At 40.3% G+C, this 14,105-nt stretch overlaps 1 protein-coding gene across 1 annotated transcript in view; it reads right to left on the bottom strand.

Moving 5' to 3' along the window:
• Positions 1-13,901, bottom strand: part of ADSS1 (adenylosuccinate synthase 1) — a 28,576-nt gene extending 14,675 nt beyond the window's left edge. Inside the window, exons 1-2 of the mRNA XM_071426312.1 lie at positions 13,607-13,901; positions 763-865 (exon numbers count right to left, since the gene is read on the bottom strand). Of these exons, the coding sequence (XP_071282413.1) occupies positions 763-865; positions 13,607-13,792 (289 nt within the window). The 5' untranslated portion in view covers positions 13,793-13,901. The remainder of the gene's footprint in view (positions 1-762; positions 866-13,606) is intronic.
• Between the last annotated feature and the right edge of the window lie 204 nt (positions 13,902-14,105).

Here is a 14,105-nt window from a genome sequence, read left to right on the forward strand (position 1 = left end):
GGAAAGCAAGACAACACACCATATTTAGCTGAGAGGAAAAAATGTTTAATAGATTCTAGTTATGCATTTGGAAATTATTAAATGGGACAAAACTGAAACTCTATGACTCACTAGAACTTACACTCATTTCTTGAACAGTCTGTACATGATTTCTCTCAGAAATAATCAAAACTTTGGACAAGAGGCTTAAATTTGCCTACCATTTAAATATGAGTTTAATGTCCAGTGAATGCTGCAAATCTTTTTATGATGCCATCTGCACCAAGTATCTTTATAGCAAAATACAATATCACCCTAAACAGCTGGTGATGTGAACAAAAAGGGGACTCAGTAATGACCTCCTAAGTAGAGCCCTGCATTTTGGCACCTATTTCTGGAAGTCAGTAAAGACCTGTGAGAGATAATTTTTATTATTTATTTAGCTAAGTCCTGACATTCGTGTTCTCAAAGAATAGCACATATATTTCTGAAAGTATAAAAAGAGAGTGCAAGTAGAGGGTGGGGTCCAAATTTTACCATAAAGTATAAGAAGGAACATGATAAGATGTTCTTGCTTTCAGTTTTCTAATAGTGGAAACTAAACTGACATTGAAAGTAGAGTAACTCTTCATGTAAAAGCAGCAGTGAAATAAAAGTCAAACAGCTGAAGCTAAAGCAAATCTGACTGAAAGTCACATTTTTCTTTACTTGTTACCACAAAGTACAGTTCTAGCTATCCACTACACAATGCCATTTTTTATAGTAATTTCCAAAATGTCTTACCAATAAAAGAAATTGCCTTTGGATTAATGATGCCACTAGGAAATAGGTGAAAATCATATTCTTTCCCATCAACAACGACAGTATGGCCTGCATTATTACCACCCTGCAAAAGACAGAAACATGTGAAGAAGAATAATGGTCTAACCTCTATTTGGAAAGAGCATCTCTTTTTATTTATATATGTCTTGGGTCACTTCTTCCTCCACCTTACAGTTTCTTAACATGTTTTAGCATTGTAAAAAGGTCTCAAACAGGACAGTGAGGGAGTTAAAGGAGTTCAGCAGGACTGTAGAATTGTGAAGCAGGATACCTTGAAGTCAAGGCAGGGCTGGGACAGGGCAGGAGTTAATACAGAAGTGGTGGCATAAGCTAGACAAGAACTGAAGCTTTCTGGGAGAAGAAACTGGCATTAACTACACTCTTGGAGTCCTGCCCCTGACATGCCTACACAAGCCCATCCTTTTTAGGCATCTTCTGTACATGGACATTTCCTTGAGTTCAAGCCCAGTATTTCCCTTTGAATGGGAGCTCTTCCCACCTGCCCAACCACAAACAGCTACTGCTTCTCCTGGTGTTCAAGAAAGAGGCTCTCTGTCAGGCTGGAACCATGTGCAGACTGAATGACCTTGTCAGTGACAGAATATTCTGAGTTTGAAGGGACCCACAGGAATCCAACTCCTGGCCCCACACAGGACCACCCCAGAAAATGGTCAAGAGATGATCTTCCCAGTTACCACCACCACCACTTTATGGAGTCTGCTACATTTCATGACATACATGACTACCTACCAGAACCAAGAATAGGAGCTGGTATTTTCCTTACTAAATTGCTTTTCCACAAACTCTTTTAAAAGAGAATGATGTGGCAACACAGAAACTTAGAAAGAGGTGAGCAGATCAAGGTCATGAGTTGATTTGACCTGAAATATTAAGAATTAAAGGTCCAGTTTTCTCAGCAGGCTTAGTGGTTTTTTCCTGCTGTGTCTTAATGTAAGTTTGTTTACTACTGATAAGGTTGAAACCTGACTACTCATGTGCTGTGGTGCTACAGGCCTTTAGTTTTCCCAAATGATTACAAATCTTTGTGGGTTTGGCACAAGAACTGAATGATTTAAACTGTCTAGAAAGAGGGCATCTCCTGGAAGGAGAACTGAGACTGCCACTGGTAATTTGCAGAAAATAGAGTGTGGCTGAATGAGTGGAGTTGCATGAAAACCCGGAGAAAGAAGAGTCATTTATGAAAATGAATATTAGAACCCCATTTTATTCCTGAGTTTTAATTTATTCTTCATTTACTCATTTGCCTTTTTGTATGTAAACCACAGGAAAATGGCAAGTAAAAATCCTTTCAAAATGTGGATAAATGCTGAAGCACAACATTAAGAAAATAAGAACTATGGTTTACAAAAAGCAGTGTGATGGAGAACCTTAGGAAATACATATGCAAACATCATAAAAAGAATTTTTATGCTCCAGAACATTTGAGTTCAACAATTAATTTTAAACAGATAAGCTGCTAAGGGAGAGCTGAGGAGTTAGAACAGAAAAAATAGTACACACAGATTTCATTTGACTTAAAAACTGATGGATAGCTCATCCTTGGGATGGGAAGGATTTCAAAATGTTCTGCTAATGCAGAGTTATAATTTGTCCAGAGAATCCTGGCTATTTTTCTTGCCTCTCAGATATAATAAATCAGTTGTAGGAATCTGGATCTAGTTAAAAGCACTCAATTATCTAGAATGTTAATTCATCAGGCAGGAGAGTACTTTACATGATATTTAAGAGGTCTGACTTAGGTGGATTGCTTTGGTTGAAACTCTGGTTATTTTATTATCAGGCTGAGAAAAAAGCTAGAACCTTCTTCTGGGACTCCCAGCTTTCCAGCTCACCTATAGACAATGGCAAGATGAAAACTTTAAAAGAATTAACTCCATTATTTAACACCAATTTAATCTCTACTACAAGTAACAATTTCCTCTTTTCCTGAGAAAATGAGGAACCAGGCTGCTTCAAAAGTATTTGTTGTCCTAATGCTATAGTTATACTCTGCTTTTCTTAACCAACATGAACAAATGAAGTCAGGCTTGAGGACTCACAATCTGAGATAACAGCATTCCTAAATTTTAGTCAAAGGTATTTTCTTGTATCCTAAAATTTCAAAAGGTGGGACACACTAGTATGAAAATGCTTATGAAAGACAGTTTATGCTTTTGGAAAATTTCCTGAACAACTGACACCCGGACAAATGCTCTTTCTTTAGCAAATGCTTAAAAAGGGATGTTAATCAGGCAGCTTGTGAGAGTTGGCATACATAAAAAAATGCTGCAGCACAGAAACACCATCAGATATTGTACATCCTCTAATAGCCAAAATCTCTGATACGGTTTCAGTCCCTCTGGATAGATAACACACATCAAAAATTCAGTGACAAACCACCTAAAGTAGCATTCCTCCAATTAAAAACTAGTATTGACATCTCTGGAACTACATTTTGCACTGCTCCTGTTGGTCTGTGTTTGCTAAACAAGTGTTTTCCAGGTATATTTCTACAGCTCAACTAATTATACTTTTATAAATATAATTGGAGTGGTAGCAGAGCATTGAATTACCCAAGAGACATGACCACACTTGCAAAACATTACACTGGTAATATCTGATGAGATATTTTGTTTATTATCTGGTCATCTCAGTAATTTCTCATGTTCAGTCACATAGATATTCTAACAGCATATTGGCAGCCTAGCAGCTGAGATATTAAAGACATCCACTCCTTTTCTAATTTTACTCCAGTTTTTAGGGTCAATATATGGCTTGTATGAGCCACTTCTTCACCTAACAAAATATAAGTGAACCTAAAAATCTTATATGGGGTTTATTTGAAGACTACACATTTGAAGGTGCAGAGAACTGCCTGGTACACTGCAACTGTGTGAGCTCCCCTCTTTCCCTCAAATGGTATTTCATTAAAGTGCTGTGAACACTAACACACCAAGTGACAGTGCTGTCTGGACCCTCAGGATGCTTCCTTCCTCTTGGGCCAAAAACCTTTTGGAGCCTCTGCTTGGCCCTTGTTTCAGACACAAGGACATCATAAACTTCCATTTAATATCCAGACTCTGCCATGCAGCACTGAACCCACCTGAAATTTATTTATCTTCAACCATTTGCAGGTTCCTAGGTCTCTTGAGGTGTTATTTTCTGCAGATCTTAAAAAAATGTCTCCAGCCAAGGGAATGTTATGGCAACAACTTCTGATAGATTATTCATCAGTGCCATTTTGGCATAATCTGTATTGTGAAATGATGGTATGGCTAGAAATAAGTTGCTGTGCAGTCTGGGCATCGCCATTAAACCATTCTGCTGTAGGAAATGCTGTTCCCAGGAAGGCATCATGACAGCAGCTGTTCCAGTGGCATCCATATACACTCCTCACACACTTCCTCTGCTCCAGAGTGTGTCCTTTCCATAGACACAGTGGGGTCTGAGGTTTATTTAAATAATTTTAAAAAACTATTACATTGTACTCAGATAAAATTTGATTTTTTTTCTGTAAGATTTTAATCTATATTTTCTGAAATTTTATAATCCAAGTGTAAAATTACATATTGTCCCAGTACTAGAAGGAGCTAGAGGAACTAAACTACACCATGTAACATTGTACAGTCTTTTTTCAGTACAACATTTTGTTTAAAAAAAAAAAATCAATTTCCAAGCTTTTATGTACTCATCTACTTGTGGTATTGGATTGATGTACTGATGTACATTGATTACAGTTCCAGAGTGCTTGAACACCAGAACTGTATCAATACACTAAACTGAGAAGCTATATTTTACCAGTGTTAACAATTGTAGCTGGCATAAACAGCACCAGGGAACTGATAATTGTTATGAACAGGTTGCCAGAGGACAGTCATTGTCTTCACAGTAGAACTTACAAAAGCCATGAAGAAACAAACCCACTTCCCAAACTGCTTAAAGGCTGCTCTTTTGGCCTGTATTGTTTTTAAAATTATCTCTTTATTTTCTGCAGCCAAAACATCCCAAGACAGTGAATTTCATTTGAGAGCAGCAGTGAGGCTGTTCAGTACCTGCAGCAGGAACTCAATTCTCCAGTTAGCCTAATGATACGTGTTAGAACAGGAAGGAAATGTGTCCTGATGCTCACATGTGCTTCTGTCTGTCTTGCCAGGCAGGTAGTGTGGAGGAGTGCTACCAGATGCTCTCCTGGTTGGCACATCCCTCATTTGCTCAGTGCTCCTCACAATGCCTGAACACAATTTCATTAAGTGGATTCATATGAAAAGCCATTAGATCACATAAAAACCTTAAAACCAGATGATTGTTTCAAGCTGTAACTAGAGTGTGAACAAGAAATAGGTTTATTTTTGATGGGTCCCACAGTGATGAGGTCTCACCCTCTTCCAGTTAACAATGGGGAAATAACAGAAACTGGTTACTGAAGATCTGCAGCCAAAATCACCGTGGTGTGACACACCAGCAGCACACAGAGCTCCTTAGCTACTGCTACATGCAGTGAATGCATGAAATGTCACAACCAGGTTTTAAATACACAAATTAGCAACAGAAATGTAGTTCAAGGAGATATCTGTGCTAGGAAGCACATGGGGCTATCTGAACACAGTTTCAGTACTGGCTGACATGCCTGAGGCAAACCTTGCGTGTATAAATGGGAATATCAAGTAGGAGTAGAAAGATTGTATTACCTCTCCTTTTGGCAGTCATGCAACTGCCACTAGAATACTGTGTCCTTGGTACAGGGACAAGATTACAAGATGATCCCCTCTGGCATCATTATATGAATTTATAATCTATGAATTGAAATACCAGCCACAAACCAGCAGTTTGGGAAGCCTTCATCTGAAAACAAATGCTGTGACTCCTTTATCTCTCTCTTCATGATAAGTGTCCCAGTAATACAAATTCCAACCATCAACAGAGCAAAACATTTCTGAAATTCAACTGTATCTGCAGGCCAGGTACCTCTCTCATCATACTATCAAGCAGGCTACAAAATACTCCTGTTTTGTTCCCAGAATTGAGTAATTTTGTTTAGTTTATTATAGCATTTTTAATGCAAATAAACAAGAAGGAACATTCTTATATAAACTGTTTATTCTCTTTACAATTTAATTAACAATGGCGATTTATAACTTACATCAGCAACTGCCTGGAACTAATTTGAATAAATGTAGCTAATAACTGCTACCAGCATGACTGGCTCTGACATGAACTTTATAATAATATAGATGCATTGACTTTCATGGGATTTCTTGTTATTTACACCATTGTAAATGACGTTTGAGCATCATTGGTATTGAAAACATCCAGTCAGACAAGTGCAATACATTAACTGCTTTGTACATGTAGACCCTTCAACAGGATATCACTGAATCACCTGTGTGTGAACACTTCTGACAATGACTGCAAGTGCTGCACATTCCAGCTGGAAGGTTGTTGCCATAGGTGCTTGTTAGTTTCCCTAATTAGATTGTAAAAACTGGAAGGTTTTTTTGTTTTTTTTTTTTTTTTTTCCAGTTTAACTATTGCCAAGTAACATCCTATTCAAATTTCAAGTGGTGAACCATAACTTTGTTTTTTATTTTTTAACTCAACCCATTGGGGATAGGTGGGTTGGGAATATTCAGAAATATCCTTAAGACCACAAGAACTAAGGCAACAGTGATTTTTAAAGCTGTGGTGGTGACAAACAACTGGTCTGAGTTGCAAGTTTATCTCCAGACCCCAACCACCCTCAGCCAAATCTAGTTTGTTTGACTCTTCTTTCCTGAGACTATGTTGCAGTAATGACTTCAAGTACAAACAACTCTGCATACAACTGCTCTGACTCCTGCCCTGTTCAAGTGTCGCCCTTTGCTGTCTCAAAGAAGGAGCAAAATTCATAGGATCCCACTGTCCCAAGTAAAACAGCATTCTTTCCAAAAACTCCCAAATTCCCATGGGAAGAGACCACCTAAAACCTCATGAGATAATTAGTATTATTATAAACACAAACATTCTTGAGAAGAACTGAGCAAGATTTTTGACCCTTTAAAGGAACATGAAATTATTTGTAGAACCCTACAAATAAAACCCCTATATCATATACTGCACCAATAATGTGGTATTATTTCTTTACTACAAAAAAATGACCCTAACTTATACAGATACCTTGGTCTTCCTAAGCATCTGAAAAATGCAACTGGAAAAGCCAAGTCTAATTCAACTCAGGTTTCAAACAGTGTAGGCAAACTAGACACTCACACACTGGTTATTTTCTCTCAAACTGAATTAATTGTTTTGTCAAGTCACATCAAAACAACATACCACAACAGATCACTATACAACAAAATACATATTTACTTCAGCAACAGATGCAAAGAATATAAATTCAAGGTGTATTGGTAGAAAATGCTACAGTGGAAAAATATTCTTATGCTAGCAGAATACTGAAATAAAGAAAACCAAACATAAAAAACCTAGATAAGTCTGCTCGTCTTTAATTCTCTCTGCTGAAGAAGCATAGTCACGCCCCTGTGGGAAGTAATACGATCCAAGGATATGAACATAACTTTTCTTATATCTGTAAACAAGTTAAGAACAGGAATGAAATAGAACAGATGTAATTTCAGTTTAATTTTCAGCTGTTTTCTTTTGATGCTTGTAGAGGATAATAAATTCATCAGGCTTTATAAAGGGGATTGGAAATTAAGCTTGCTTTCTTATGGAGATTTGGAAACTTTAAACCTGACCTTCTCATACAGTATTTATAATCCTGGTGGTCCTGAGATGATCTTGCTGATGCCCAAAGGAAAGGCTAGTTTAAAATAGCAGTGTCACCATGTTGTTCTAGAGCTTAAAATGATATAGTGTGGCATGTAAGTATGTATAAGCATAATGAGAAATAAAATTGGATAAAGTACCTCAGAAGTGACAGATTGCTACAAAAAAAATTTCAAGTTTGGAAGGGTGGACTACTTCATTGTACTAAAGAGACAACTCACACTTGAATCCTTTCCTGTGTTGAACAGTGAAATTACACCTGCTTGTGTTTTTGCAGGGAATCTTGCAAAAAATGACTTAGAAGCCTGTATGAGCGTACATGGAAGTGGGTTATCAACCTTCCCAAACATTTGGGAAATCAAAAACAACAGACCTGCAGTCACTGTACACTCATGACTTCAAGGTCATCAATCTGTTCACTGAAGATCATCAAGCACTAAATCATTAGGAGATTAAAGCCTTTCCATGCTACTTTATCCTGTAGGGAAAAATTACACTAAACATGACAGTTAAATCTCATTGAAAGGAGAGCAACACATGACAGAAAAAAAAAACACAGAAAAAAACAGCAGCAAACAGGGTCCTGTAACTCCACACAATCATCACATAAAACTGCCCTAATTTAATCCCTACTGCAAACAGTTCCAGTAGCCCATGATCAATAGGGACAAGTCACAACAACGTGTGGCTGCTTCCCCTGCCCTGTCAGCAGCAACAGGGGAACAAAGGAAACCTCCCCATCTCGCACCTAAAGCACCCAGAGAAACTACTGGGCTGCCATTTCTGCCACGCTTGGCTTTTATTATTCAATTGCTTGCCCACAGTATTTTCCTTTGCATTCCTCAAAGCACTGTTACTGAAACAGACAAAATTTACATTGTATTCATTAAAACACTAACACAAGGAAATAGAGAAACCTACAATAATATACAACAGTTATGTGTATGGAAGCATTGGGCTCGTCCCTTCACCCTTGCTTAAATTGTTCCCTAACGTTGCAATGCTTCCTCAAACCCAACACATTGCCAGGATTTTCTTACTGGTAAAACCTTCTCAAACTTATTTGCTAACATCCACTACATAGAGAAAATAAACCACTCCACACCCTTGGTTTATGACCTGGTTAAACGTCTCAGTCCAAGGAACTCTGAACTACTCAACCACAAAAGACCTTTTCAACCTCCTCAGCTTTTCTTCACTATTAACATCAACTGTAATTTTTGTCCATATGCCTCAAAAGATCAGATGATCTTTGAAAATAAAGCAATTCTTAACCTGAAATCATAGACTTGATAGAAGAAATATTTTAAAATGGGACTGCATATTTTGTTCAAAACAGAAAGTTTAATATGAGAAGCTTAGGAAATCTAATAACAGCTCTTAATGTAATTACATTCTTACTATTTGGTGTTTCTCCTTACAAGTCACTTCTTAAGGGAATGCTGATAACATCAGACAGATTATTTCCAGAAGGCAGAATTGTCATAGGACTGACACATCCAGAATTGTCGTGGGCACACTGGAACAGCAGCACCGAATGACACCTTGAAAAATTTCTTAAAAACTGCCTTGGCCTAGTAACTGCTGCTGAATCACTGCTGCTGGTGATGATGTGAAAGGAGGAAAGGTATGCACTGGTGTGGCACCTGGTTTACACATCTATTCAGTAATATGATGTGACCTGTGACAGGTAGAGGTGATTATCATAGGGCCTCTACACACTTAGGAGCAATAGTGTTCCTGTCTTTCACCTTAGGCTTTTGGAAAATTTTTCCTTTCCTTTGAATTTATCAAGTTTATGGGGCATTTTTAGTGAAAAGTTATCCTTACAGTGTACCTTACATAGTCTCACCTTAAGGAAACAGCTAGAACTGCATGACAAGCAGCTGGCCTCAGTTAACTGAGAACTTATGATGTGTGACTTTTTAGGAACAGCTCTAGTCCAAGCAGGCCCTCTGGAAGCACACCACCTTGGCCCTTGGCACTTGTGACAGGTGACTCTTTGATCATACTCCAAAACTGATCTGAGAGATCAGCTAATTAAAACCCTGGTAGCTAACATCACCCACCAGTTCTAGCTTTGAAGGTAGACACAAAACAAGCAATGAGGTGATGTGAGAAGGGTACATCTGGAATGAGAGCTACCACAGAAAAAAGTCACAATCTGAAATCAGGTTTTGATCAACACCAAAGCTCTCTTCCTTTGTTAGATGCACCCAAATTACTTCATCTGATACTCTGACAATATGCTAAGAGGCTACAGAGAAAGTGAACTCCCATCTTTATGTCAGAATATTCTCTTAGTTAAAAGATTTAAACAAATACGCAAACCCTCTTTTTTAAAGAAACATCAAAATGAAATATTTACCTCTGAAATCTTTGTTTTCACTCTTTCCTAAAAATATATCAGGGATTAAAAGTATTGCATGGCATCATGTGACAGCTCCATGCCCCAGGAGGCCACAATAAGAAAGAAATATTAGCTTCTTATGTTTTTCTTCTGAAATTCTTTGCTTGCTGAAAGAGCAGTTTACAGGAAAAAATGTTCTTGATGTTCTCCATTAAATGTACTCAGTTGCTTAACAGCCCCCTGTTATTAGTTTGTTTAGAAATACCTTTTCTGCCTCTTTATATGGCTTTGTGTGCCTGTGTATCTGGTATTTTAATGAAAGCAACCTGTGAAAAGTTTTCTACAGCATCATCCATAAGAGCACTCAGAGATCTTTTACCCTTTCTGAAACAACCTCTTTCACAAAGAATGCTACAAGTATAAAGGTGAAATGAAATCCATTACTTCTGGCAAACTAATATTTCATATTTAAATTATGTCACATATTTCTGTGTCACTGAATGGTGAACTCATTATTTTGAACTCAGACTGTATAATCTAAGCCCTGGTCAACAAATTAAGTCATCAATTCATGTGAAATTCTGAATGCTCAGGAAAATTACAGAGGCTGGAGTTTTAATGCAGAATTTTCTTTTAATATGCTTTAAAAGCTTCCCTTGTGCCTGTGATGGACTTGTATTGCCATTCACCTGCCTGCCTTTTATTCTAGTATCTTAGAAAATAGAATTTCATTTCCTCTGCAGCAACCTCTGCAGATGTCACAGGTTATTTTTATGCACCAAACACACTAAAATACTTAAGAAACATTTAATGAAAGTTATTTCCTTTCATGGAAACATTAGAGAATTACTGTTTGTTAAAACCCCTTTCAAACTCAAATCTGGTCCTGAATTTAAATCCCTACACAGAGAGGAGGGCAGCCTCACCTTTTTAAAAGTTAGATTGAAGAGTATCCTATTGGGATGAAGAATAACTCTAGCTGGTACATGATTTCAGAAGACCTGAAAATCTGTTTTTCAGATATTCATTTTCAAGCTTTCTCTACTTCATTATCACTGAGGACTAAAACAAGCTGTTCAACATAATTTCCATCAATGTCTCAGAAAATGGAGTGGACAAGACATCAGGTAATAAATAATGTTGTCAATCATCAAATTCTAACAAAAAAGTCTGGTGCAAATTTTCCTGACATTTTGTCTAAAATTTCTAATAAATCAGTCATTCAGTACTTCTTGTTTAAGAAATTGCTTCTAATACACAAGTGTTATGGCACTAAAAGTTCTTCTTAGTTTCCAGGAGCAATGTGAAGCAACAAGACTCTGGTCCAAACACTGAGCTTTTTCATGGCACTACACAGCATTAATGAAGTGCTCCTCAAACTGATTACATCTGTAAGTTAATGACCTGCCATTATCACACTGAGAGAACTCATCAGTACTCTTCATATCCTTAAATATGTGCATATCTTTACTAAACCTTAACAGACTTCTAACAGAGGCAAAAATCATACACCATTATCTACTTGCATGATTGGCTTTGAAAATAGAAAATATTAAATTATTAAAATGGCACAATTAAAATTACCAAATGCACAAAACACCCATTGAAGTATTAAAAAAATACAGCCCTCTTTAAAGTTACATAATATTTGCCACTCAAAAATAAATCATGACTCATATTTTCTTTTTCAAATGCTTTATAGTTGGCCCTCATCCTGAAGACATCTCTTTCTAACCAGTGTATCAGGAATGCTATTGTAGTCTCACACACACTGTATTGGGGAAGACTCTTTTGAAAAGAGCCCAGTGCTTTTCTAGCTCCACCTGCCTTCCATCCATGCTGGCCTCCTCAGGCTGCAGGAAGACAATCCAACGTGCCCAGCAGCACATTAAACCATCCAAGCCCTCACACACTGACCCTTGTGGCATGCTCACACACACACTCCTGCATCCTTCACAGGGCATCCTGAGGCTGCACCTGGGGGCCACGCTGCCAAAGTAGCTGCTGGATGGACAGCAGAGCTGTCCTGAAAACAGCTTCAGGGCACCCCACAAAATTGAGCCTGAAAAAGAACCAACATGACTCCTTGCAGTAGTAACAGTAACCCCATGAGAACTCACTGTTTGACAGGGACTTCTATGAAATGCTCCTCCTCAGCTAAAACTTTTAAATTTTTTTTTTCCTCACCAAAGCAATCCCTAGACCTGAGTTTAAATTCCTAGTAACACATTACTGGGGGAGGCAAGGGGGAAATAGACATGAAAAAAAAAGGTATGGTCCTGGTAATGCATATTCATTAGATACCTTTTGCAAGGAAACTTCTCCCCAAGGTGATTCAAGATCTTGGGAGTTTAATGTCCCAAATGAAAATACTTCCTCCACCCTCTAAATATTTAACCTGCATGATAACATTTATTTACATAATATACTTAATTAGAAAAATGTCCTTGGATTTATTACCTTGGATTCAAGGATGTCTCTAGCTTTTTAGTAGCTATCATGAATTTTAAAGCAGAATAAATTTCATGGTACATACCAGCTGAGCTGGACTAAACTGACTACTTTCTAATGTGCTCACACAGTTTAAGGGGACAACAGGCAGAATATTAGCTGCATTGGTCTAATATGTTCATAACTAATGTTTGAAAACATTCTTTAGAAATTATTACCATTATTGATGCCCCATCCCTGGAGGTGTTCAAGTCCAGTCTGGATAGGGCTTTTAAACAACCTGGTCCAGTGGAGGATGTCCCAGCCCATGGCAGGGGCATTGTAACTGGATGATCTTTAAGGTTCTTCCAACCCATTCTACAATTCTATTTGGAATCACCTACATGTCTAATTTCATTTATATTATGCAAATACATTGTTTTGGGAATCCTTACAATCTATTCAACTCAAAAATACCTATAAACAAAGTCATGCAAGATGTTTCCTGTTTTCATGCAACTCTACTTATTTTTACATGAATTTTTTTTCCCCGCTATTTTACTCATGCTCAATTTTGTATTTATTTTTTTTAGAATAAACTTCCAGCCGCTTTGCAGGGAACACAGTCCGCCCATCCAAAACACCCCCTGCAGTAAAACTTTGGCAGACTCCTGAGGTTAATTACGGCTGGCCTTCAGGCCGGCTCATAGCGCTTTTCCCCGGAGCAGCAGCACGCCCGGAGACACCCAGCCAGCCCCGCACAGGCAGGGGAACATCCCCGCAACCCCGACCACAGCCCGGGCCGCGGGGCTCGGCTTCCCGGGGCAGCCCAGGGCCGGAGCGGCTCCTCCCCGGGCCCCCGCCCGCCGGCACCTCGGGATTCAGTGTCGCTTATCGTGAGGGGTCAGCTATTTATATTTATAGCTCAGGGCTTGTTTCTTTCCGAGTGGCATTTGGAGGCCCGGGGGGTGTGTGCGGCACACGGCTCCCGCCCGGGCACGTTCGCGTCCCGCCGCTGGCTGCGGGAGAGCGACGGGGACTGGGGATAGGGAGCGGGGAGGGAGAGAAGCAGGAGCGAGGAGCGGCAGCTGGAAGGAAAGAGCGCTGGAGGGAGGAAAGGCGGAGCAGCGGGGGACAGAGGGGACCCGCACGGGGAGGAGAGCGCCGGGCCGAGAGGAGCCGGGGGAAAGCGGGAGCCGCAGGGAACGCATGGTGAGGAAGCGCCAAGGGAGTGGCTGAAAGAGCCGGCTCGGCACCCACCTGGCACCGGCACACAATATCCGACTCGGTGGCCAGCAGGTCGACCACCTTGCCCTTGCCTTCGTCCCCCCACTGCGCCCCCAGCACCACCGTCACTTTGTTACCGCCCGGCTCGCTGCGCGCCCGCTTCAGCCCGCCGGCGGCGGGGTGGCCGCTGCGGTCGTTGGACGCCCGGGTGCCCGACATGCTGGGTGGGAGGGTGGCTGTGGCCGCAGCAGCCGCCGCCTCACGCTGCCTCGCTCCCCGCCGCCGCCGAGCCCTGCGCGCTGCCCGCGCCGCGTCGCCGCCGCCCGCATTTAAGGGCGCCGCCGCCGCCGCCCGCCCCGCGGCGCGCTGACGTGCGGGGCCGCTGCCCCCCGGCCTCGGCCTCGGCCGCCTGCCCGGCCGCGCTCGCACGCACGGTCCGGACAGACCGACACACAGACATACACACCGACACACAGACACGCACACGCTCTCATAGCACCTCTCACACTCACAGTCCCCTCACACACACACC

This window comes from Agelaius tricolor, unplaced genomic scaffold (genome assembly GCF_023055355.1).
Source record: "Agelaius tricolor isolate 1412-34295 unplaced genomic scaffold, bAgeTri1.0.p SCAF_5, whole genome shotgun sequence".
Taxonomy (NCBI): Eukaryota; Metazoa; Chordata; class Aves; order Passeriformes; family Icteridae; genus Agelaius; species Agelaius tricolor.